At 39.6% G+C, this 27,921-nt stretch overlaps 1 protein-coding gene across 1 annotated transcript in view; it reads left to right on the top strand.

Moving 5' to 3' along the window:
• Positions 1 to 1,018: 1,018 nt before the first annotated feature.
• NYAP2 (neuronal tyrosine-phosphorylated phosphoinositide-3-kinase adaptor 2) overlaps positions 1,019 to 27,921 on the top strand; it is a 183,563-nt gene continuing 156,660 nt past the window's right edge. The window contains exons 1-2 of the mRNA XM_075068533.1: positions 1,019 to 2,288; positions 9,252 to 9,494. Coding sequence (XP_074924634.1) covers positions 9,289 to 9,494 — 206 coding nt within the window. The 5' untranslated portion in view covers positions 1,019 to 2,288; positions 9,252 to 9,288. The remainder of the gene's footprint in view (positions 2,289 to 9,251; positions 9,495 to 27,921) is intronic.

Here is a 27,921-nt window from a genome sequence, read left to right as displayed (position 1 = left end):
TTTGTTAACCCTTTACAGGTAAAAGAAACATTAACCCTTAGCTATCTGTTTATGACAACATTGTAACTGCATTATTTATTATTACTGTTTAAACAATTTTTAGTATCATGTGCTTCTCAGGCTGGAGCTCAGATACCAAGTTATTCCACTATTCGGGAAGCTTGCAGTTAAGTTTTGCTCCTGTTAAAGCTTCTGGGTGGATATAAGAAGTGCCTAAACAGAGCATACTCCAATGTTCCGGCACAGACATAATGAATCTGCACAAATTATTCCTATCAGAAAGGTACGTGTGTGTCCTGTCTAAGGGACTGCTTATTGCTAGTGTTCATGTTCATAGTAATACTGCCTTTGCAGTGTATTTGCACCAATTTGATGGGAATTTATCCAGTGAGCCACACTTTTTATTTTTTCTAAAATCACTCAAACATTAATATTATATTAGATTTAAAATTCATGGAAGGTAAAGAAGTGACTGTGATTCAGTGTGCAGGGGTGGTAGGGGGAAGGGGGAAGGAACTGATGTTAGACAATGGTGTAACTTACATTCTTGTGTACATTTTGACATCTCCATTTTCACTGGCTTGACGGTTTAGGACTGAACACCTTTGCTTTGTGTCTGATCTAGCAGCTTTGGGTGACAAAGACGAGCTGCATTAATTCCAGGAAGAGCAAATAGAATATGAGCAAATACAATTATATAGTGAAAAATTAAGAAACAGAAATAAAAGTCTTCCTTGAGAAAGTGAGTTTGCAAATTTAAGGAGCTATAAAATTGCATAGTTACATTCTGGATAATAATAATGGAGCATGCTGGATTCTTGAGTGCATCTCTCTTTTGAGAAAAAAAGGCAAGCAGCATACAGATCAGGCTTATTGTGTCCAAGTAGGATAGTTTTGTTCTCATGCAATGGGAGCAGGTGGTGGAAGGTTGTTTTGATGAGGTTAAAAAGCTCCTCCCATCTTACCCCAAGCAGCAGCCTAATCTGCGTCAGCAGTAATTGTGTGCCTTGCACTGCTTTACAGTGAGGGTGAGTGCAAAAGATATATCAATATGAGGTATCAAACTGAGACCTAGATGTTCTGTTTAAGTGGCTGCTCATTTCCTTGAGCCATAACATGGGCTAAAGGTTAACTTACATATTCTCCGAGGAAGAACAGTTTTTTTCTTTCTTTTTCTTTTAAGGTGTGTGTGTTTAATATTCTTTCATACCTACAGAGGCTAAATACGATGTACAGTGTTGTTAATGCAGATTTTTTCCCCACTGGATTATTTGCTAATCAGACTACAGTACGGTGGAGATAAAAGAGCGAATCTGTTGCCTAGATAGGAGGCTTTAATGAGCAACTGAACTCCTGGGAGCTGAAATCTGAAGTAGAATGATGCTGTTTTCCGGTCTCTTGTCATTTCTTCACTTGCTTCTTCTCATCCGTTTTCCAATGGGCCTAGTGAGCAGGAACTATCCAAGGTACTAGAATGCTGGCCGCTTGGCTGCTGAATACAAGCGGATTGCAGAAAGAGAGGAGAACCAGATTACTGCTTATATCAGAAGGTAGGCTTGCTCTTTGTTTGAGAATCCCTGATTAATCAACAGCAGCATCAACAGACTAAGGCAGCTGGAGAGAGCAAGCCTGCCTGTAAATCACGGGGGAGAGAGAGGATGCCACAAGCTAGACTGCTTCAAACCTTCTATATCTAAGTGGCAATGAGAGAGAGAGCATCTTTTCTGCTGCAAGAAGCCATTTGGATAGGATGTTTTCTATTCCTTGTTTTCATTTATTTTTGTCTTCACAGAATACATTCAAATGAGGCACCTTAGCAATCTCTGTGTTATTGCATATGATGGTAGTGTAATCTTCTACGTTGTAAAGTAGGTAAACATCATCCAGTTTCTTCTCAGCTGGACCTCAAAGCAGGGTGCTGTTTGTACCCTCTTATTTTCTATCCTCTCTGTTCTCTGAATGTGGATTTAAAGAAGCAAGCACCTGTCTTCTCTTGCCACTGCATTTTTAAAAGTCAAACTTTAAAGGCCATTTTAATTCTATACCAAGAAGATCTTTTACATAACCCACTGACTTCTAGTGATGCAGAATTCTACAATCTGGGCATTTTTGCCAACAAGATTTAATGCACTTTAACTGAAGAAAAACTGAGCCTAATTGCAAATCTGTTTCTTATGGTGCTGAAATATTCCTTCAGACTGCACTGAGATAACCACAGGAAAGGGCTTTTACAGACAAAAGTCACCTTCGATTATTGCACTTAGCAGTCCCCGTGGACTTAAATTTTGGTATGTACATGTTTTTAAAAATTCTCTGCGCATGTTAATAAAATACAGTGTTAATTAGAGAAGGATAAGCAAAATTATACTTACAAAACTGGAATAATTTGTAGTCAGGCGTGTCTAATGCCAAAGTTTGCTTATCTGTTTTTGGCAGATTAATCAAGCTATTTCTTAACTAAACAATGCTGTAAATGTACCTCAGACTATTTTATGTACCTACACACATTAGCTGTGTTTATAATAGGAACATTTTTGAGCTGGATTTTTCATTTGTAAAAAGCAGTGCTAAATTATTAAAAACATTCTTTGCTATATTCTGATGTATTAATTGATATCATTCATAACATCTGTTAGTTACTTATCAGACATGCCACACTATTAATATTTTACAACATCTGAATACATTACTCTTAGTAGTAAAATTTCTTGTTTCATTTTCTTAAGGGAGGGAAAAAATCATGTAGACAAGAAGCTGATCCTTTCTTTCTTCTGAGTTCAAATACACATCTTTGTTTGCCCGTAATGTTTTTCTAATTCTCCCCAGTAGTATCTGGGTAATCTAAATCTCATAATTACACTAAGTGCTTGCTGTTAGGAATGCAGATTTGTTACATTTTAAGAATTCATGGATTTCGGATGAAACATATTCAAGTTTTTTGAAAAGGCACCTTAATCAAAGTGTCTTATTGCAAAGTAAACAACAGCTCTCTAAATTCTAAAGCAGAGAGGAGACATTGTAGGCAATATTCTTTCTGCCGCCCAAAATGCAGCATGGAGTGACCCAAATTCCAAGGTTTGGGGAGTATTTTTTTAGTTATTTTAAACTCTTGATTGAATTACCTTTACACTTGAAAGATGAAAGTTTATAGCCACAGCTATTTTCTTAAATATACATAGCAGGTTTTTTTTATTCTTCCCAAAGAGCCAATTTTAACCTCTTTAAGTGAAGGTTTTAGCATCACTTAGCTTCTGTGGCTTTCACTCAGGTGCTGGTGCTCATATTGTGCAGTGTAATGAGTGCAAGATGGATAGTATGTAATCTTAACAAAGATAACTTGTAAAAAATTATTTGCATTTAAGACTCAATTAGCCTGTGTTTAATAAAAAAATGACTAAACTGCATGGTATGACTTAGGAAAGCCCGAGTGCCTAATTCATAGAGACTTTGCTCTCTATTTGACATTAGAATCTAGTGTAGTACTACTTAGACAAACAACATGCCTGCTCCTTATTTGCCTTTTATTGATGCACTGCTTGTTCATGCTTCTCCTTTTAACAATTAATCAAATCAAATATTTAACATATGGAAGTTCGCCTGGCACAGGGGTAGAAATATTGAGAGGTATAGAAGTGATTTCATGGAAGGCAGCATCTCTTTCCATTTGCTGATGTATTTGCAGTTGTTTCTTTTGGAGAGGGAAAAGTAAACTATCTCCTCCCCAATACCACGAGGCCCTTATTAGTGGGGCTGTAGTCATCAGTTTGTGAAAGTCAGATGTGATCTGTCTACTTTGCACTTATTGACTTGCAAGCAACTGGAACACTGCAGCACAAACTCAAAGGGTAGGGTGGCAATTTAGCATTCTTGATCTGTGCAAAATGCTTTAGAAATGTTGCATTTTGCTGAGATAGCTGACAAGTAACGCTAAAGTGAATGGGGTTTAAAATTGAGGAGCTTAAGTATGTAGGGAGGAAAGTAGGGATGAAGTGGAAAACATATCCCCCACGAATCCAGGGTTGGATTCATGACATGTACTACACCACTGTTTAATTGTGTCAGCCTTAATTCTCCTATGTTTAAAAAATAAAATGCCTCCCATTGATTTGAGAAGAAAGCAATCAGTGCCTTTGTCACTATTTGAACAAGCTCCTTCAGTTTAATGTCAACATTGCCAGTTTTCAATGTAGCACAGCTGCATTCTGAGTCTATCAAGCAAGGTGAAAAGCAACTGTGAAGATTCTTGGGGTGGCCTAACCATGAATAAAGATGGAGCCACTTCTCTGAATTTTACAACATAGCAACAGCATGATACTACACTCAATCACTGCACTTAGTACTCTGACTTTTAGCATTCCTCACACATGGATTGTGGATTTTCTGGATGGATGTTAGTTTTTTAATACTAGGATTCTGTACATTATGCATCAGATCAAATAGAAAATTATATTTCAAATGTATAAAGATATACTAGAGTATGTCATAGCAGCTTTGTGAAACACCATGCATTATTTACCCACATTTTCAGAAATCACATCTCAAGTATTACCAGTGGCTTACATTCAGTCCTGTTAATAAGCAAAAATCAGTCAGGGAACTGCTTGCCCTTGCCAGTAAACTGTATATATTTGTAAAAGAGTTGGCAAAAATCTAGTTTAATTTCTTTAATGTGGTCACCTGATTGCATGAGCAGTGTCACTGTAAGCTACTCCATGTTGCCCCGATAAAGTTTCTCAACTTTGACTTGGAGGAGAGGAGAAGGTGATGATACTTTCAGATCTTGATGTTTTTTGAAGAAGGGATTGTCCTGCCTGAACTGCAAAAAACTGTCCTGCTAATGTACAGCAATCAACTTCCAAAGCCCTCCCCAAAATGCTTACTCATTGATATTATGGAACATCAATATATAACATTTTTGCATTCTATTGTGGACATTAATAAATATAATGGTATTCACAGTAGCATAGCACATTTATGGGGATAAATATAGGACCAGTCTACACAGGATTGCCAAGTCATCCAGCATATACAGTTACACTTGAGAAAATGTCCAGATTTACTGTAGTCATAAAAGCACCCATAGAGTAGTTGAGAAAATGAATACAAACATATGGACTGAGGTGTTTTCTAAAACCACCTAGACAGCCAGTGAACAGAGAACAATAAGAGTCCTAACTTTTCTCAGGATGAGATTACTCATGTAATTGGCACATGGACCTTTCATGTAATTTTTTATGAAATGAAGTGTATGCCTTGGCTATAGCTATATCCTCACTGTAGGATCGATTGTCAAAAGTGCTCAGTGAAATCAGTGGCATTGACTTATCACTACTATTCCGTACTATTGACTTCACTGGGAGCAGAATTAGGCTGACATTAGGTGTTTTTGAAACAGGCCCCTCCCCATGTATGTATATCCACACAGAGAGGGGTGGAAAGTGATACAAGAGAATTTTTCAAATTAAGCAACCTCCATGTAATAATTAGCCAGTATTTTCCAGTTTCAAAAATCAAATACACTGAAAACAAGTTGATTATGCAAAATGCAAGTGGCCCTATGATTCTCTTCCTCTCATCACCAGCTAATTAAAACTCCAGGAGCACTGTATGCACAACAGGGTTGACAAAATGTTGCCTCACCTCAGGCTTACATTACATATTTAGTGACTTACAGATGTGTAATCAAATGTTAATGTACTCAAACAGAATACTTGCTTGACTTTTCTCTCCTCTGATAGATGACTGGAAATGGTTTGTTGTCTGAGTTTACCAGAAATTAAAACATTTGGTCAGCAGTTGATCAGTGTTATCCACAACCTACATTACCAAGGGAGAGTGTCAGACAATGCATATTATGACTCAAAGGGGCACAGGTATTGGTTACACATTCTCACTAGTCTGGATATTCAAGTAATAAAATGTCTGAAGCAACACCATTGTGTATTAACAAAAATCAGTCTGCCATATTACACAGGATAGATTAATAAATTAACAATATTTACAGTAATAAGTACTCTAAGCTTTGACTAGTCCCAGCTGTTTGAAGTTTATGCCCTTTTTAAGCATGGCAGATACAAGTTTCAAATACTGGCAAATGCCATGAGATTGCAAAATTCAAAAATCATATCAGATACTTTAGGATCTGATCCAGCAAACACTTGCTACTGATGTCACTACTTATTTTAATATGTAGTCCCACTGATGTCAATACAACACACTGAATCCTATGGGACTAAGCAGAGAGTGATATGCTTGGTATAAAGTGATTGCAGGAGTGGCTTCAATGGGACTATGACAGTAGTTAGAATTGTGATCAGTAGTGTTTGCCAAATTGCATCCTTAAATTGTAAACTATTTGTGTCAGCGAATGTGTCTTACTCTATGCTTCTAAAACACCAAAGAAATGTACAGTGCTATCTGCATGATCAGTAATAAATAGTAACTAATACAATAACACAATCTAATAAAATATCTGGCCAGTGCATACAGCAAAACAGAGACTCATCTCTATTGAGCATATGTATGTTTGCCTTCTCCATATTGCTTTGACCTAGAGATTAATATACTCCAATAAAAAATAAAATTCTTCATAACGTGATCCTTAGCTAAGCAGCTCTTTCATATTGTTAAATGCCTGTGTATTTTAGGCCTCAGAAAAAGAGAACATGGAATAAAATGCAGTAACCAAGTCATGTGGAGGGCATGTAATAAACAAATAAAGTTCTGTATGCCTCAGTGAAAAAGATCAGAATAATTCTCCATTTAATAATTCTTTAGGGCCTGATCCAAAGTCCACTGAAGTCATTGGGAGTCTTTCTATCGACCAATGAACTTTGGATCAGGCCCCAAAGCCTCATCAACATACAGTAAATATATTCTTCAAGGGTGAAACTCTGTCCCCAGTGAAACCAATGGCAAAATGTCCTTTAACTTAATGGAGCCAGGATTTCATGGTTGAATGTACCTTCCCTTAAAGGAACTCTGTCACTACCACGTGTTACTGTTTTATGTTCACTGAAAGGATACATGTATGCAGCGTTTTGGACCAAATGGGAGAAAGCCTTCCAGCCCAGGTCAACAGACTCAGCCTAGGGGGGCTTGTGTTAGAGCTCTAAGAATAGCTGTGTAGCCAGTACTTCCAAGTTGCAGTCTGGGCTGGAGTTTGGGCTCTGAAGTCCATCCCCTGTCCTAGGCTTCAGAACTCCAACCGCAGCTTCAAAGCACTATCTATACAGGTATAGTTAGAGCGCTGGCATGAGCCCTGCTACCTCAAGTCTGTTGACGCAGGCTGGGAGGCTTTCTCCTACTTGTTCCAAAATGCTGTGTAGATATACTCAGAAAGTGTTTAAGTCTATATGTAAATGACCTTAAAATAAGGGAAGGGACTAGATTCTAAATCTCTAGTTAAAAGAAAACATTCTCTGGAGACAGAATGATTCTGAATCTAGTCCTGTATTCCATAATCAGGCAGAACTTAAACTGAAGGCAAAAGGAGGTTTGTCCAAGTAAGGGCTGCCATCTCAGGCCCTATAGTTCCATAACTAACAATATTAGAGAGGTAGCCACGTTGATCCAAATTCACTTCTGTTGAAATGCCAATGAAATTACACAAAGAACAAGGTTGCCAGCTTGACTCTGCTCTTAGATCCTTAAGATAGGTGCAGATCCTGCATATTGTTCTATGCAGAGAGACTCCTGTGCCCATACAGGGCCCCAGTGGATTTAAAAGGGGGACTTCTGCATGGGTGCAGAGGGCTTGCCTGGAGGTAATAAGGTTGGATGATTGGGGCCTTAGTCCTTTCTGACTTTTAAGATTTTAAATGCCCAACTTTAATGTTACTCTAAAGTCATTTTTGTAAAAAAATAAAAGTAAAGACAATGAAATTGTCTGTATTTAATGGAACACCAAAAATATTTCCATCTGAAATCTGACTTACTTTTGCTACCAGTAACAGCCAAAATTACTAAACAGAAAAGATGATTTTTTTTGGTCAGTGGGGAGGGGAGGACCTCTGCCTTTCCCAGCTTGGTTTCCTTTGTGCATTTAAAAGCCCTGTGGTCTCATGGTGTGGGCTGTGCTCACAGGTGCACAGTGATTATTGGAATCTATTAGAGATTTTCATTTTGTGTTTAAAACTAATAACTGTCCACATCAGAATTTTACTTATCCAGCAGCAACGAAAGAATGCTGAAATGGGCCTGGAAACATAACACTATATAACAAAGAGAGGAAATATTTTGATGCTAGTTAAACAGTGGCTCCTATGCTACAGTCCACATGCAGACAGAACTCCCATTGCCTGCTCAGTAAAATGAGTCAAGGTATTCTCACTGTCCTGGCATTGTTCTTATGCTGTATTATGGTTACATAGACTCAGTACTTGTCTGAGAAATGATACCATCCTTTCTTCCTCACTCTATCCAGACCCTGCATGACTTTGGACAAGTTACAAGTTACTTTAGTCTCTCTGTGCCTCAAATCTCCCTCTGTGAAATGGGGATAACAGTACTTCTTTCATAGGGGCATTATGAGAATAGCTACATTAAAAGAATGTGAGGTGATGGACACCATATAAGAACTTAAGACAGAAAAAATGTTCACACTTCATATGAAGATTCTATTTATAAAGGATTGACAAATGGTTAATATATATTAATAAATAACCAATTGTTATAGAGTCCAATAAATTGCTTGAAACTATGACTTACAACTATGCATAACCCCTATGTTTATAGCAATATATAATGCATACAACTTATGATTAATATGTTACAATCATTTATTAACTCTTTATAAATGGCACTTCAAGGTGTGATTTAAAAATATTAGTAAATAATATGAACCTAGGACCTGAGGTAGGATCCTAAGTCCACTGTGCTGAACACTGTACAAACACAAAGGGATCCAGGGTCCTTGTCTTGAAGAGTTTACAATCAACTCAAGGGCAAGATGCAATTTAGTGAATGTAATAAACAATTGGAAGGGGAGGAGGGAAAGGGGAACAGAGAAACAATATTTAGATCACATGATAACACAAGCTTAGAATGTCCATAACCTGATGGTTCTGGGCAACTTAAATGAAAAGGGAGTTGTTTTGTTTTGCCTTGTTTGCTATAAATTTAAGTAGGAGTCTGGCCTCAAAAATATTTCCTGCCAAGCACTGCAAATTGCTACTGACAACATATGATCTGTAATAAACTGCAAGCTATTTGCTCACTGATTAAGGTATCATGTGTCTTTCAACCTGCAGGAAGTGTTGCTTTCCTTCATCCATTATCTCCTGCAAAATGATGAATTCTAATCAGGAGGAGGTCACGTTGGGCACTTTTCTCCAGTATATTGAAGATATGGGGATGAAGGCCTATGATGGCTTGGTTATACAGAATGCATCAGACATTGCTCGAGAGAATGATCGCATGAGGAATGAAACAAACCTGGCTTACTTGAAAGAAAAGAATGAAAAACGCCGTAAACAAGAAGAAGCAATAAAACGGTAAATATATCAATAAAAAGAACATTGTTTGCCAGGAAGTGACCATGAGAAAACAATCCCATTGACTATTGGCTTTAGATGTATGGTCTGTAAAACTGATTGAAAAGTAAAGGGCCAGACCTTCAGCTGGTACAAATCAGCATAGTCTAGTAACATCTTTGTAGCTAATGCTAATTTACACCAGCTGAGGAGCTGGCCCCACACTGAGCTGTTCATGTCATATGTTTTTGTCTAAGCATGAATGACAGAGTGAGTCTGTCCTCAGAAATGTGAGAAAGATGATACTCGTAACTAACAGAATATATCTCTAACCAAATGTATGAGTTTGGGGCCGTCATCAGTGTGATTTCTAAATAAAAGTTAGGTTGGTGTGAATTAAATTGCATTTCTTGGGAGAGTTAGGAAATGATCCTGCAAACACTTTAAAATGTGTAACTTGTACATCTGAGTAATCCCTCCAGTGGAACATCTCATGTGTAAAGTTAAATACATTCCTATGTGTTTTCAGGATTGGGACATTAGGGAATATTCCTCGTGGATCAAAATAGATGATTCTTGATTTGATGCTTTTATATAAAAAATTACTTTAATATCAGAGAATTCACAGAACTTAGTTGCTATTTATGGAATCTCTTCATCATCCTGCTCTCTCTGAAGCCATCGGAAACTTTATCATTCATTTCAATGGAAATGGAATAAATCCCATATATGCACAAAAGGTTAGATTCTGTAAATGTTCTATATACAGAACTCCCATAGATTTTAATGAGCAGTTTAAGAATAGAGTGCTTACTGGATCTAGCCTCAAATTCCCAGGGATGTCAATGAGAACTATGAACTTTCATGGACAGGAAAAAAAGGATGAGCAAAAGACATATTTACATATTCAAATCTTACATTGCTTTGAGGAAAAGGACAAATTGTATAATACAAACCAGGTAACCACCCATCTAAGTACCAAACTTGCATATGCAAATAAAAGATATGAACACACAGAGATAGGAGACTCTTTGAATATTTCCCCCAGTGTGAATCTTCAGCATAGTAATATAAGCGATTAAATGTTGCAAAATGTACCTTGTACTGTACAAGTAAAACAGACCTGTTGTGCTGCTGAATAGTCGAGGGACACCTTAATAGCCCGTTAACTCTGATGGAATGTTAATAGAACACTAGAAGTAGATCTGACGCTCTGGGTGGAAAAGCAACAAAAGCTGAAATTGTGACTGCCATGTTTGCTGATGTCTTTGGATTTTCTGTTTGAATGCTACTTTTGTGTTTGGGGAAAGGGGAAAAGACAGTGTGACATAGTAGGGAAACAGTGATAAGTAATCAAATGTGCATTTTGGAATCTTCTGAGGGTAGGGTACCCTGACAGGGATTTGTGGGACATACTATATTGACAGTGCTTCAGAATGTTTGGGAGTGGAGAATGTAGGGTTTTTTTGGTGGTTCAGTTGTAATACATATGAAGTGATAAGGTTATATTAACTGGTCATAAGGAAAACAGGTTAGTTTTCTGTTTTGGTTTATGCTGGTTGTGCTTTTGTTTAATCTGTGCCATCTTTGTTTCCTGTCTGTTTTCTCTATGTAAGCGAATTAGCTATATAATGTATATGTTTGTTCTTCCCCTCTCTCATACAAACATACACAAACACACAAAACTTACCTACTGTTGGGTTTTAACAGGTGAATCTCTGTACAACACACTAACACAGAGAGTTCCACAGACCTCACACTTGGGAAGGAAGAAAAGACACAGAAGCCACATCTGCCCTAGAGGAATATTGCTGAAAATGGCCTATTGCTGCTAATGCTGGCTCTGGTGTAGATGAGTTATTAGTTACTATTCACTGTCACCTACATGCCATTGCAGGAGTCAGCCTGTCTAGAATAAGATGCCCCAGGTGGAGCTGAACTGATTCTAGCAATAGGAGAAATTTGTTGATAAACTTCCTTAGTGTAGACAAGGAAACAAGAAAGGTGTTAACGTGTTTGGTTTTGGTTTTAGTTAGTGGATGGCAAATAGAACATTTGGCAAATTGTTTCAGCTGGGGAACAAAAGATTTTATTTTTTTTAATATCAAAGTCCTTCAAACCATTTGGACACTTTGTTTCGGTGATAAAAACAAACTAAAAAAAATCACTGGGTCAAAATAAACCAATTATTGGGTTTTTTTTATTATTATTATTTTTCAATTCAGTCACCAAGGGCTGAGGAAACAGGCCAACCACCAATAGCCAGGCCATGCTTCCCAGATTTGTGTGGCAGGCAGGGGTCAGTGGAGTAATAATCTCTCCTTTCTCAGGAAGAAAGGAGTTGGGGGTATGCTGGATGGAAGTAGATCTAGGGATGGATTTGCATCATGCCACCCAATGGCCTTTCAGGAAGGATAATAAAACCTGAGGCCATATTACCATTCTGATAGAGCCCTCCTTAACAGCAGGGATCCTCCTGGGGGCTATTGCTGGCTGCAGAAGCGCTTGCAGTGGGGAGTCACAGCCAGGGAGCTGGTATGTCTGAAGGGCACCACGGCTGCATGGAGGCACAAAAACTCTTTGAAAATGGCCCTGGCCTCTTGCTGAATGTTCCATGGACTGGGAAACAAGTTTCCCTTCCCTTTAGGTCTCTCCCACAGGCTTCTCTGCACACAGTCTGAGGTGGGAAAGGGGGAGGGACTATTCTCCCCTTTTATTAGGAGAATTGAAAACTATGATAACCTAGAAGAAATCTGACTTGTCTAAAACAGCAATGACATCAAAAGCCATTTAAGTTGATTGCAAGCAAGTCTGCTCTCTGTGGGGACCTCAAGGGATTTATCCAATGCCATGTTCCCTGTTGACAAGTGACAGGCATAAAATATGGCATGGGATTATTACTTCCCCTCTTTGTTTCATTCAACTATCCTTAAGTATGCGCACTATTAACTTTGGTCTTTTAGGTTATTTTTGGTTCCTTCACATGTGATCTAGAGAGAGACAGTAATTGCTAGGGAACACATGCAGGCATAAAATCATGAAAACGCCAGAGACCACATGATGAAGTGTGCTGAGGTACAAAAACTCAAAACAAATATTGTTGTTTGGGTTAGAAGTGTTCCTGACTGAGGATATAATTTTCAAAACATTTCCTGGCATTAATTATAACATTTTTGGTAGCCATTCATTTTGAGTATAAAATGATTCTTTTTAGAAGAAGGTTGATCACGGTTGTTAACAAAACAGCGTGGAGTAATTTATTTATTTTCTCAGTTACATGGGTAAAAACTTTTAAGATAGATAAAATAGTTCAGGTAAATGCATTAGATAGTGCCAGTGTTCTGTAAATACAATGTGAAAAAGGACCTACAAAAATTAAAATAGCCTTGTATTAGGGTTGGGAGTGCTACATCACATTGTATTTGTGCATTAACAGTGGCATTGATGTACCTTTTGGTATGATTGTTAATTCAACACATGTTGATAGGTTAATTATGGAAGAAATATTGTAAGGATCATTTATAAGTTACAAGAAATAAAACATGCCTCATATTGGACTGAACAAAAATTTAGTTTCTCTCTCCCTCATCTTGCTGGACTGAGTCAGCTGATCTGATCTGAATTTTTGACCTAATTTTAGCCCAGTATTTAGTGATTATGTAAAGAAAACAAGGATAATGTGCTGAGAAAGGGCTGAGATTAAATAGTAAATATGTTTTCATACGTAGTTAGCACTTAATTTCTGGACATATTGATTTTTTTGTATCTTATTTTTCTTAATATTTTATCACAGAGGCACCATGAGAGAGGTAATATCATTTATTGGACCAACTTCTGTTGGTGAGAGAGACAAGCTTTTGAGCTTACACTGAACTGTTCTGTAAGTTTGAAGGCTGGTCTCTCCATCATGACAGGAAACTATTATCGGAACATTGCCATATTGCCTACAGAGTTTATGTGTTATAAATGCAAAGCTAAGAAGCATTTTATCTTTCATTAGGAATCTAGTTGCAATGCTGGAAGATGCATGTTAGCCACTCTTAATAGAAAACAGTGCACCACCTTTTGGAGGCAGCATTTCTGGGAATAAAATGCCTGGTTGCCTCATCAGTTCAGGATGCCCAGGGTAAGGTTGAGTATTTTGGGTTTATCCTCAGGCACCCATGATAATAGGCATTTGCCTGCTAGCTCAACCATAGTTGAAACATAAATTCAAAAGGCTTTAAGCCTATTAAATTTCCTTACACTTTTCTATGCTATCTTGCCCTATATAAAACTCAACTGGAAAGCATTTTTTTTTAAATGCATGAATTCAAATTCTCATGGGAAAACTGAAATAACAGTCACATCAACCATATGAAGTCACTGGGGTTGCATGGCATATACATTAGTGTAAAAATGGTGCCTGTACATTCAACAGTTTTGTCCTACAGTCTTCCACTCCTTAGCTGCCAATTCTATAGAGAATATTTTTATCTTGATGCACGTGTAAAAATGTAACTCCCCTCATGCTAAACTGATGGCGTGAGTGACTACGAATCTCCACCCATCGAGATTTGGACATAGCTGTAAGAGTATTTCTTCCTGTTTCAAGCAGTTAACCTTGCTGACATCCCATTTTTAGGACTGTGAAATGGCATTGTGGAAAGTTTTGTTTTTGCTTGTTATTGAGAGTAAATAGACAGATGCTGGCATGAAGGAGGAGCTTTTAGTAGTGCTGTTCTGTGGTAGAGCTAGCAGAAATGGGCCAGCCAGCCAAAAGCAGAATTAAGCTCTTCTAATAAAGAAGGAATTGTAATGAACAGCTGTCATCCTAACCTCTCCTCCCCATGGCAGATCACATATTGAAGACTAACCCATTGGCAAAATGTAAGATAATATTTTTTCTTTCTATCTCTGAATATGTATTTTAAAGGGTTTGGAGGCAATTGAGTGGAGGCACTGTCTGTAGTTTTCAGTGATTATGTCCTTAAGTTCCTTTCTAAATAGGACATAGGACATCCTTTAGCTAAAAGCTAGGCATTTGTAAATGTATGCAACGCAAACAGGATTACATTTTTTTTTTTTTGGTCCTTGGCTTTATTTAAAAGCTAAAAGCTCTATTTAGCAGAGAAAGTGTGTAATCTCAGAGTAACAAAATAGTGTGCATGGACATGTTAAAGTGCTTCTACCAAAATGTTTATATTAGAATAAAAATAGCCTAAGGAACGTCTTTTCATTACCAACTTGCAGTGCACAATGAACTTAATTTCAATAATATGTTGATATCAAGAAAATACTTCAGGCAGAAGAATGCATACACTCGTTGTTTTTTTAAATAGTAAAAATATTTGCCAGTAGTTGAAAGTGTGCTCAGTCAACTACACATTTCAAAATATATGGTAGAATATTCTTGCTCAGCAGATAATGTTTGCAGCCAGACCTCAAGGAAAAACACAAAAGTGGAATAAATGCAGCCATTGTGGGTGATAGGCTCAGTGAAAACATCTGCAAGTGCAGATATGGGTTTTTGCTGAGAGATTGTTAATTATGAACTCATCAGTTTATTGCTTTACAATACAAGGTTTACCATTCAGTGACAAAGAGATTTTCTGACATAACCTTGTTTTAATCAAGAGGCATGTGCTGTTGAGGAACTTAATGATGGCACCAATAAAATTTCTGATTTTTTCATGATTCTCCATTACAGGATATATAGTAACTCTTTGGAATGTATACTGGGATACAAGTCATATTATGGTGGAGCTGGTCACAACACTGTAGTTAAGGTTCTGTTAAAGATTTCAGCTTAACACAGGAGTTTCAAATCTTTATTTTTGTGAAACTCTCAAAACATCTTACGATCACATATAGTTCAGTTAGTGTAGCAACATATTTTCTATCCATACCAAGTAAAATAGTTGTCCTGTTGACCTCCGCATGTATTTTCTTACATTTATAAGTAAACAGATGAGATGATCCAGCTGACAAATCCTCCTTCCCAAATGCTCAGACCCATATAGCTACCCATATTAGTGCAATACAAAATAAACAAATCCCAAAGCAAATGTATTACTATTGTCATTTCTGGAAATATTACTTTAAGGAAGTCTTGCAGAGCAAGTCAATATTTACCAGCCGAGGCAAACAACTACTTGTCGTCCAGTACTGTAACAGTACTGCCAACCCCAAGTGATCAAAATCAGAAAACAAAGAAAAATAATCATGAGATTGGTATAAAAATCATGAGGGTCATTTCAAGTAAATTTTATACAGTTTTGAGTGTCTCTTTCCAGTGATATTTAACTTATAATGTGAAAAGGTGAGCTCCTCCAACGCTCATCACCCCACAAAGACTAGCTAAGTCATTTTGACTTGGCTTCCATTAGTCAGATTTAAACGGACAATAGAGCTGAGGAATGGACATAGATGGCTCAGAGGACTGGTAATGGGATACAGAGCCCTTCCCCTTGAAGTCACCAGTTAAAATACATCCCAAGTCAATAGTGGTTGAAAGTTATTGCTACCTGTTTGCTATGTACTAACTGGTGTGAAATGGACTGCTGGCCTCATTCCAGTTTCCAGTGGCTAGATGTTCACATTATAACTTACAGCCTGGCTAGCATTCTTGGCAGACTGAATTATCATGGAGACTGCCTGGCTCCATCACTCTTTGTGTACCCTACACATCATAACTGAGGCATATTGGTGAGTGTCTCAAGAATTTTTCACTGCCACTTTTAATCCCTCGTTCTTCTACTCCTCTCTTTCTTTCTAGATTTCCTTGCTGTCTCTTGCTTACATTTAAAAAAAAATAGCCAGGGTATTTCTAATCTAATGCAGAAGACTGGGAATTTTTTTAAACAAGTGGAGAGGGCTATAGAACTTAATAGGAATGAAACCACTACAGAGCAGTATAAATGTTATCGGGTTGTATAAAAATTATTCTGAACAGATGCAAAATTTATTGGAAAATTAATGAGTTTTTAACCATCGTACAGAATTTTACAGAAGGGAGATTGTAACGTGAAGAAATTAGTGGGTCAAAAATATGGTAGAAATGTTATCATTATCTACTAAATTCCATAGGACTTTTCCAGAAGGGGATTTAATGTTATCAAATAGAGACTGGGCAGGAAAAGAAGGAGAGCGTATTTTCAAGGCTACTCACTTATAGCCTTTTTAGTGAATTCAGAATGGATCTCATTAATAAAGAAATACCTTCAGTAAAACAGCAGAATCACATATATTAGCAATTAGTCCAGTTCAGCTGGAAAAATTGCTTTAAGTGTTGATCTGCTCCCTTCAAAAAAAAAATCACAATTTCAGTAATATATTCTATGGTCAAGTTCCACTGACTCCTGACAAACAGAGTCATTCCATGTGGTTTGAACTATGATGGTTACGGGAAAGGATGACTCTGCCCAAGGAAGTAAGAGTTACGGAAGAGAGGCCAAAAAGAACTCTCTGAATTCATAAGCAGTAAAATGCAGTCAGTAGTGAAACACACAAACACACACTTCTGAGCTGCTGACAAACCGGTCGCTCGTACATACAATTGGGAAAGTGCTGCTCAACACAGAGTGGGGGAAGAAACAGAACCAAAGATGTATGATAATAAGGATAATATGAGTGGATTGTTTTTATGGCTTATGAAAATCCGTCATTTATAAATATCTAGATTTAAGCCTGAACAAAACTGAAGCAGGCAAATTATTTTTAAAAGACATTTCAGGTCATTCCATTTTCCAGGGCTGTAAATTCCGACTGTACTTTACACTCATTAATAATAGAGGGTATTATGTCACATTCCATCCTACTGGCTGATAACTGTGCTTGCCCCTGTCTCTAGACATTAGAACCTCTCAGCTATTTCAGGTTACAAATATTTTCATTACAATTTATTTTTATGAGAAATTGACTTGAGCACACACTATGGTGCCTTGATAATCTAATCGGTGAGTTCATTTACATGTGACAAGGAGAACGGGACCCTGTTTGGATATGCATCAGAAAAGAAATTATTGTAGCACATGCCTGCTCTGCAACAAAAGCCAACATATGTTGATGGGCATTACTTGTGTACTGTGTGCTAGGTGGAGGACTAAAATTATATGAAAACATTAAGGTAGGGGACGGTTTATTTTTTGTTGTGCAGATTAGATTTGTATGTGATTGGATTAAAATGTGAGAAATGACAGATTAAAGCAGAAGCAGATTTTGGGGTGTGAGTGGGGGTGGACGGGACTGCATGGCTTAGTTGCTAACCTTTTCTTCCTCTAAGGTTTTCCATTCCAATTTGGCTTGAAGTCCTAAGTAAACTCAGTTTAAAGGTGTCAACAAAATTGCTTGTTGAAAATTTTCCTTGGCACAAAACCTTCATTCATAATTTAGTGCCAATGACAGTCTCCTCTCCAAAAAGCCACAACTCAGCTAACATGAAAACAGGATGACCTCTCACCTCCGCAGAGTCAGAGAGGCTCAGTACAGGGTTGAAAGTGCTGGTGGACTGTTGTAGGAGAGCTAACACTGCAACTCCCTACCAAGGGTGCTGCATAGAATGTGAAATGAATAAATAAAAGGACTTCAGCTTCCATAGCAGAAGTCCAGTCAAAAGTAGAGTGTTGCTATTTATTTCTGTTGCAGCAGTACCTAAAGGCCCCAAGTAGGAATTAGGGGCACATTATACTAGGCACTGTATAAACTTATAATGCAAAGACAGTCCTGGCCAGAGACCGCTCACAATTTAACATTTAGACAATACACAACAGGTAAAAAGCCCCTTATGATTTAGGGGTTAAACGACTGCTCATTTCTAGTTGTACTGTAGTACAGGACTGGAGAAGTTAAAACAGTTCCCTAGTTGATGGCATATACTGAGAAATTCCATCTAACAGCTATTGTTTGAATAGCTTGAAATCTTAATAAAAAGAGTTAATAGGCATGTCTAGAATGTGTCCATAGTGAAAGAGCTATAAGTGTCTAATACCAATACCACTATTCTTGGCTGGAAATGAGTTACATTAGGCAGTGATAATTTTAAGAGATTGAAAATATGAACAATTGTATGGCTTGCTACTAATTAATAAAATTTACCTACATTTAATCCATTCCCTCTTCTGGTGGATTATGCAGGACATATCTCACCAGTAGATTCTCTGCTAACTGAGGGCACTTCAGTTATTAAGTTTAGATCACGTGTGCTATTAAGTGAATTGCTTGGTACAGCCTTTCCCTGAATGCTAGAGCAAATGCAGTATTTCATACTTTGGCTAATTTTATACTATAATTTAATTTCTGAAACATGCTTTTAATTGAATTTTTAAAGACAAAAGGAAATGAAGGTGCAGTGTCTCTTACTATTGGAGTAGGATCGTTTTAAAATGTAGTTCATCAAGAGGACAATCTTCTATACTAAACGTAAAGATTATTGTGCTTCTGTGCATGCTGTTGAGGGACAGAAAATTCCTCAAAAAGCTCAGGGCTGAAGATGAGGTGTTGGTATACATCAGAAGTTATTTTTCTCACACTCAGCATTATAACACCAGCAGGGACAATATCACAGCAATCCCAGATTATGTACATCAGAAAAATCAGTAAACAAAGAGACTAATTTAAATTCATCTGCTGATACCAAAATCACATTAGTGGAAACTAACTAGCGATTTAATGTTCCCAACTTTTGGAAGTGAAATAAACTAAGCTAAAAGTTACTGTTTTGCAGAGGAAAATTTGCTATTTGCTTCCAGAAACTTTTCTCTGTACTCTAGAGATGAAGATGAGTATCAAGGTCTAAATACTATATGGTTTGAAGTTTTATCTTTGTTTCAGCTGAAATCCACACAATCAGTTCTTAGTTTCATGATCACAGAGTCATCTATATGAGAAAAGTGATGGTGGTGTCAGTTGGGTGGACATCAGATTTTTAAAAAACAAACAAAGCAAAAACCAGAAGACACTAAAATTCACTGTGAATAGAATGCTATATTGTGTATCTGTAGTGTGCTGTATTTTAGTGTTGTGATCCTTTTAAATCAGGACACTGAATGTAATGATTATTTTCCCTTTTATTGCTATGGGAGAGAAAGTAGCACGCAATGGAAAGGAAACAGGAAATATGAAAGGTAGGAAGAGCATAATTTATCCTTTTTTAATACTAATTGAGAAAAAGGAAGGAGGCTAGAAGTACCCAAACTCTCAAAGTATCTCTAATAAAAGGGGAAAAAACAGTAGCAGCCTCTCATTCCCTTCCTGTGTTGGGGAGGCCTCTGCTCTTTCTTTTGTCTCACTGAGTCAGTAATGTGCTCTCCTCAGCTCAATGCAGTGAGTTCTTGTGCAGCTGGCCAGAAGAAAAGGGTTGTTGCCTCTTCAAGGGCTCCCCTTACAACAAGTGTTAGAGGAGGACAAGTGGGGACAGTTTACAGGGACAGAGTGAAGAAGGGCAGGAAGTAGCTGGCCAGATAGGGTGGGGATTGTGTCTTTCCTGCTGACCAGCAGTAGGGGTATTTCTATCCCCATGGAGGCCTGGAGGAGCCCTTCTTCACCTGGATTGGACTGGCAGCATCCACCCATACACACATGAAATTTGCAAAAGGACCAGGTTTCCTCAGGACCTGCTGTGACATTATGCTAATCACCCTTACACAGGTCTGCTCAGGAACAAATATTTTATCACTTTTGGAGGAGCCTGCTTCCCCCGCCCACCCCCCCCAAGGCCGGTGCAAGGATGTTTTATGCCCTAGGCAAAACTTCTACCTTGCGCCCTCGCCCCCCCAGCACCTGCGCCCTGAGGCGCCCCCCTCCTGTGGCAACTGCCCCCTTCCGCCCTGAGGTGCACCCCCCATGGCAACTGCCACCTCCACCCTCTACCCTGAGGCATTCCCCCCGCCCCAGGTCACCCCTGCCCCGCCTCCACGCCGAGCACACCATGGCCGCTTCACTTCTCCCATCTCCCAGGCTTGCAGTGCCTAAGCTGATTGGCACTGCAAGCCTGGAAGGTGGGAGAAGTGAAGCAGCTCACCCCTGCTCCGCCTCCTCCCCGAGCACGCCGTGGCTGCTTCACTTCTACCGCCTCCCAGGCTAACGGCGCCAATCAGCTTAGGCACCGCAAGCCTGGGAAGCTGGAGAAGTGAAGCGGCCATGGTATGCTCGGGGAGAAGGTGGGACAGGAGTGAGCTTGGGCAGGGAGTTCCCCTGCATGCTACCCCTCACCCCCTTACTTGCTGCAGGCAGCCCTCCCCACTCACCCCTGCCCCAGTTCCCTCCGCCTAAATGCCAGTGGCGACCGGGGTGGCCGAAGATCCAGCTGCCGTGGTCGCTGCCAAAGAAAATGGCGCCCCCCTCAAATCCTAACACCCTAGGTGACCACTTAGGTCACTTAAATGGTTGCACCGGCCCTGCCCCCCCCCCCCATGACCAGAGGGGCTCACTCTCCTTCTGCAACCAAAGGAGCTGTCAGCTCCCATCCTGGCCCCAGGGCAGGATGAGTTCTATGCCCCTGCTTGCCCTGTATTGTAGACTCTCCTGCACCATTTTTTCCTTGGGGGGGGCGGGTAGGAAGGAATTTTTCCCTCATTACCAGAATGGCTGAAGCAGGGTGATGGCTTTATTTTTTGTTTTGCATTCCTGACAGCAGGTCTAGGACCCGGTAGGATGGGACAGGGGATTAAGTTATAATTAAGCAACTTAGTACATAAACCTCATGGTAGATGTTCAGTTCAGGTACCTCATGATCACTGGATAAAATAAATTAGAAAAGGATTTAAAGGAAAGCATCCCTTAATGGATATGAGAGAGAGTGTTGTGGGCTTCTATATCTGATACACTGAGGAGACCCCACTCCTATTGCTGAAATACTATGTCCAGTTGCAGTATCCACCATTCAAGAAGGATATGGATAAACTGGAGGTTCAGAGAAGAGCCCTGAGAATGAATTAGGATTAGAAAATATGCCTTGAATTCCTTAAGTCTAACAAAGAAAAGGTTAAGGGCTGACTTGAGCACAGTCAGTAAGTACCTTCATGGGGAACATATTTGATAATGAGCTCTTAAATCTGTCAGAGAAAGATATATAATATGATCGAATGGCTTGAAATAGAAGCTAGACAAATTTAGACTGGAAATAACGCACGTTTGGTTTTTTTAAAAAGTGAGGTTTATTAACCATTAGAACAATTTACTGGAGTCATGGTCTATTCTTCATCACTGAGAATTTTTAAATCAAGATTTAGAGGGGTAGCCGCGTTAGTCTGGATCTGTAAAAGCAGCAGAGAATCCTGTGGCATCTTATAGACTAACAGACGTTTTGGAGCGTGAGCTTTCGTGGGTGAATACCCACTTTGTCAGACGCAGGTGAATCAAGATTGGATGTTTTTATAAAAGATCTGCTCTAGGAATTATTTGGGGGAAGTTCTATGGTCCATGTTTCACAGGTCAGATTAGATAATCACAATGGTCCCTTTTAGCCTTGGGATCTATGAATCTCTTCCTTTGGAGCTGGACTAAGACCGTCAACTCATTTTACACAGATAGCTGAACATAAATTAGATGGTAAAGCTTTTGAGGCCAGATTTACAGAGGTATATAAGTGCATATAGATATAAATGGGCACCTAACTCCTATTGAAAGTTCAGTTCAACATGAGTTAAGCATGTAACTCAGGATTTTCAGAAATGACGAAGTTTTTCTATTTGCATCTTTAGGTGCCTTTGTAATCTGGCCCTCTGTTACTAATGATTTAGGCCATGTTCAACCAGTCAGCTAGAAGTGAAAGGCTACGTAGTCCATTATCAACCAAGTTAGCCAGTCTCCTAACTTTAGCATCAGATATTAATGAAATTCCATGATGTCTCTTAGCTACATTTCACACAAGTTTCTCAAAGCTGACAAGCAATCTGCAGATTACAATGGTTAAAAAAGCTCCTGTTAAACTCTAATTTTTAGAAACATTTTGGTCTTGTTATAGTAGTGAAAAAAATGCATTTTCTCCCAGTACTGATGAGAACCATATTTTGGTAGCTAGAATATTATATTTTAGTGTGCACTTGAAATGGGAACACATTGATATTCACGTATTGTAATGTGTATGTGTCAAAATTACATTATTTTTGATCATACTGTTAACCTGTAATTTAAATGGCTTCTTCTGGAGATTAAAAACTGGCTTTATCTGTATTACGCTGATTACTACTGAACAGATATTTTACTTAAAATTCTGTCAGATTCATATCCAAACTTAAGCCCGGCCTAGAAATGCTTTTTCGTACAATAATATCCTTGCAATGTTAATTTGAATTCTGAGGCATCTGTGATGGAGCAGATCAGAAAATTGCATATGTACTTACCATGGTAACCCTTGCATCACATGATACACATGCTAGTTCAGAGCCAAAGAACAGAATAGCTTCTTAAACAAACACACAGTTGCCTTTTTGTCATGCGATCTTTGCTATGCTTGGCAGATTTTTTAAAGGGGAAAAATGTCAGTAAACTGACAGACCACCAGGATTTTGCTTTTATTTCATGCTTTTTTACCTGGAGATCTCAGTAAAGCAATATTTTGTCCAGTTCACTCCCTCTCCCCCGCACACTCCACTTTATTTCTTAAATTAAAATCAGGAGGACAGAGATGGAAGGAGACTAGGAGCAGCGCCAGGGTTTTTGGCGCCCTAGGCGGGGGTCCTTCCATGCTCACAGTCGGTGGCAATTCTGCGGCGGGGGCGGGGTCCTTCCACAGCTTCCGGTCTTCGGCAGCAGGTCCCGGAGCGAGTGAAGGACCCGCCGCCGAATTGCCTCTGAAGACCCGGCGCACAGAAGGACCCCCTGCCGCCAAGGGTGGCAAAATGCCCCCCCCCCCCAAATCCTAGCACCCTAGGCGGTCGCCTAAATGGAAGCGCTGGCCCTGAAGGAGTCCCCTCTTTTGGCGTTTTCTTCATTTCTGTTTCACTAATACAATGGTATTTCAGCAGCATTTATTCAATAGGATAAAACACTGACCATACAAAGGTTTATAGAGTCTATAAAATAGGCAATATTGTGCCATTGCTTTTTAAGTAGAAAGGCCCTTTGATTTCAGTGAGGCATTAATGGCACTGCAAAGGGCTTCACTCACCACAGAAGCACCCCTTATGCCCAGGCTTGGTACAGCAGCTGTCTTTCAGTGTGGTGCCCCCTGCTGATTGCCACTCTGGTGGTCTCTCTTCCCATGACTCAGCCTTCTGGCCAGGTCATGATCCAATGTAATAGAAATCCCAACATAAAATAGTCTAATATCCTCACAAAAGAGGGTCTTTGAACTCAGCTCCAGGTCCTTGGTCCTCATACTCTTGTCCCTTCCTCCAAAGTCAAGCCACCTTGCCAATGGTAGTTGGGGAACCCAAGCCTTCCCACTATAATAGGTTCCAGCCCAGGGACCCTATAACCAGCAGCAGGAGCGGTGCCAGAGTTTCTGGCGCCCTATGCAGAATTCAGAGGGTGGCATTTTGTGCGCTCCCCATGCGGCACGCGGGAACTTCTGGTTCCACTCCCATCACACCGCCAAAGAAGGACCTGCCGCCACAATGCTGCAGATGACAGCAGCAGTCATTGAGCCTGCTGCTGTTTTCCACTGCACGTTGGCAGAAGGTCCTTCTTCGGCAGCGCGACGGGAGCGGAACCGGAAGCTCCCGTGTGCCCCATGGGGGGCACACAAAATGCCGCCCCCTAAATCCTGGCACCCTAGGCAACCCAGCCTGACCAGCAGCTGAAGTCTGTGCCATCCCACTCCTTGCTGCTGTTTCACTGGAGTCCTTCCTATAAAGCCTTTCTCAGGCCTTTTTCCCTCCAACTTTTGTAGGTTGACCCTTCTTTCAGGACCCTCCCCTCAAATCCCATAACAAAATCCCATTATAAAAGTATATATATATAAACAACTTCAGCCCTCCTCAGGCTTGCCCTTTCAAAATTCTTAAGTTCCCCTTACTCTGTTCCTCCGCAGAACTCCTCCTAAGGTTCTCTCTGTCTCGCAGTTCAAATCCTGCCCTTTTTTCAAGGTGTGCCACTACAGCCTACTCCATCCGAGTAGCTGCTTTATGCCTCTCCAACTGCTTGCCAGCCTTCTCTACTCCAGCTAGAATCTATGGGCTTATTCTTTCCCTGTGGGTTAATTCTTCTCCACCTCTGTATTCACAGAGAGTGACTGCAGACTCTCTTCCCTGACAGTCCCTTCTGCTCCCAACTATTTACCACCAGTCTCTCCCCATCTGGGCTTCATCATCAATGAAGCCTGGCTTTCTCTCTTTGGAAGGTGCTCTCAGGGTGTTAATTGGCCTCTCGGGCCCACGTTAACCGAATCAGGGTCTGTGTCGGGTACACCCCATCACAAGCACTTATATTGCACAACAATTTTCAGGCCAATTTTCTGCCTTCAGTTTCACATGTTAAACCCTATAGATTTCAGTAGTGTAAATGAGGTCAGAACTTCAGCCTTTACTTAAGAGCACTTTAGGAACATTAAGCAGTCATTATCAGTGCCAGGTCATGTGCTAACCTGCCAAGGCAAACTGCAGAACCCCCCACAGGCTTATGCTCAGAGTACCTGCATATTTCCCTTAAAATATCTGGGAGGACAGCAGAGAGTGACCTCGCAAGTCCCAAGCCATCCTTATGGAGCATTTGAACCTCCATGGTGCTCCTGTCCTTGCCCTTCTTTAGAAGTTCTGCTGCTGTTGTTGTTTACCTCCACTTCCCCATCTGCATGCTTACCCATCAGAAAGAGCAGGCTGGCAGATTCAGAGGGGGAGTTATTGCTGATCTGAGTCCTGGTAACTTATGAAGGGAGCATGCTGCAAAGACAGTCTGCTCTTCAGCACTGTCTCTGCTCCCCTAATGGCCCTAAGCATGTATACATGAGGGCCTTTGTGATGTGTAAAAGGCCTGCAGGTGATATGCTGTTGAGCTGCTAGCCTCCTGCCTCTGCAGGGACTGAGTTTTTACTGCTGCATTTGTCATTCTACACGTTGCATAGTGGAAAGGCGCACATGGCCTATAATTGGTATTTATGGCCACTTAAAACCTGCCCCCAGTTTGACACAGATTTTTTCTGTACTGCCTATACAATCTACATGGGGAAAAAGTCAGTGAAGAGAATGAGATCTGACTGAAATAGTGTGCATTTTTTATTCACGGTTTAATGAGGACCTTAATTTGCTTGGCCAACACTTTGTTAAAATAAAAATATATCTTGAAGTGTGTACACTTGACTAAAATGGAGAAGTGGGACTTAGATCAGACATGCATATGCACATGAAGCAGTTTATTATTAAACAGTAGAATACAAGTAAAAGCAAAATAGTTGCTGCCTTTGGTTTTATCAGTTTAGTGCATTATAAACAAAACAATAGAGTTTATGATTATCCTTTTTTATTAAAGTTACAGTCACTACACATGACCCCATAGTTACAGTGGAGGAGTTATGTGGAGCAATGTGCTGCATCAACAAAATGAGGGAGGAAATTTGGCAGAATGACGAGAAGGTATAAAGAGTATGTTAGTTTAATTAATAAAAAAAATCAATTATTTGGCCTTTTGTTTCAGCTATGCAGCTATCATTTAGCTCCAGTTATATAAAGGCAACCCATTTTACAAAGAGGGCACCTTTCAAGTCCCTATATGCTGGAATTAATTATTCCGATGATTTGTAGTGTAGCTTTTGAACTTGAGGAAAGCCTGTTCTCGATTTTCAATTCAAGTCAATCACACTCTCATCTTTACGTCCCAAGCAGTCACATTTATGTGGAAATGTTTTTAGTTAACACCAGTGCATAAGAAGCTGCCTAAACTCTGGTCTCCATTTTCGTTTTTCAGTAATCATTTTGAAAGTGATCCGCAATGCAATAGCATTAGCTTAGTCTGGGAATTAATTTTCAAGCGGACTTGTACATTAGCATGGTCACTTAAAGGGTAAGCAAATGTTGTAGTCATTATCACAGAAAACTTGGATATTCTTACCCTGACACACATTTTTGCAAGGGCTCAGAAGCAAAACCAACATTTCACTAAGGAGACATTTTTAAGATACACCAGAATAAGATAGTGTCTTGTTATTGAGTAGAGTGATATACTTTAGAATGCTGCTTTCATAATACCATGTGGTGATTATGTCTTTATTTTTTGTTTCCTTCAAGTGTTTCTCTGTTAATATCAAAGTTGTAGGGAGACAGTTTGCAGGATCATTTCTTGATTTGAAGCATTATATAAAGCCAAGAGCCATTCACTGCCCAGATTGTCATTAGCAGAAAAATCAGCAAAGATTTTGGGCAAGTCAATTCTATCAGTAAAGACACCACTAAAGTTGAATAGTCGTATTATTAGCTGAATTAGCATAGTGAAGAGATATTGACCCCCCCCCAAACTTTGTTTATCTCGATTCTGCTATCGACATATTTCTTTTAGCTATTGTGATGAGATAAGTTTATTGGTAGTATGCCTAGTGGTGAGGTACCTGAGTCACAACACTCCCCCAGTCTCTAGTTCACACAACCAGTGGTCATGCCAGTGTGGCAGTCTCCTTTCTAGTAAATAGTACTCAGACTTCCAGCCAGGTTACCAGTTGAGTCCATCCCCTTTCTCCATAACAGAATCCAACCAAATATTTAAGTCCAACATCCCTTACGAAGGAAGAGAATTTTCAACCCATGCCTATAGTCCCCTATGGGCTGTGACCGCTTGCCTCATGGTTTACAATGCCTCTATCATCCACTCACCCACCCACCCACCCACATCTCCAGGTGGGAAAGGGTTTATGCCCCCTTCTTAAGAAGCCCAGGTCCTATCTCTTCATAAGGCTCTGGCCCAGGGCCCTACAAGAGGCAGCGGTATCAAACACACACAAGTGCTTAATTCCTACCACTGACCCACCCAGTCCAGGATATGGTCAGAAAGCCTCAGGAGTCACAAATAATTCATCAGTTGATGGAATGAAGCATTCCCTATGACTAGGGGAGAGTTAGTCCCTGGGGTAAGTTGCTAATGCTGCTATACAGACTTCTCCCCTGCAGCCAGGTGTGTCCTTATTCAAGAGCTCCTAACGTAGCTCTCTCCTCTTATCATCTTTCTGACCAGTCTGGCTCTCTTTTAGGTTCTTTCATCAACTACACCCAGAACTGCTCCTTAACCCTTTCTATCTCACTATGGGGTTTATATACCCTATCACAGATGTACTCTGGTAAATATAATTTAATGCCACTGATGGATTGTGGAATGCTTTGGTAAAGTACTTATAGTTGCTTTTTCCTCAGAATAACGTATTCTTAGTTTGAGTAATAGTGTGTAATATTCTTGTGTTATGAAAATATTACTGATGTCTCCAGACTTCCATTTAAGCCTGATCACCATGAGTCATTGCTGTGTGTGTACATATAAACATCTGTTTCTTTCTCCAAAGGATGTGGTGTTCAGTTCATACTTTGAGACTACCACTGATATTTATTTT

Source organism: Chelonoidis abingdonii, chromosome 8 (assembly GCF_003597395.2).
Source record: "Chelonoidis abingdonii isolate Lonesome George chromosome 8, CheloAbing_2.0, whole genome shotgun sequence".
Lineage (NCBI taxonomy): Eukaryota > Metazoa > Chordata > Testudines > Testudinidae > Chelonoidis > Chelonoidis abingdonii.
Note: the sequence above shows the minus strand (reverse complement) of the source record. Positions and strands in the feature narration are given on the sequence as shown.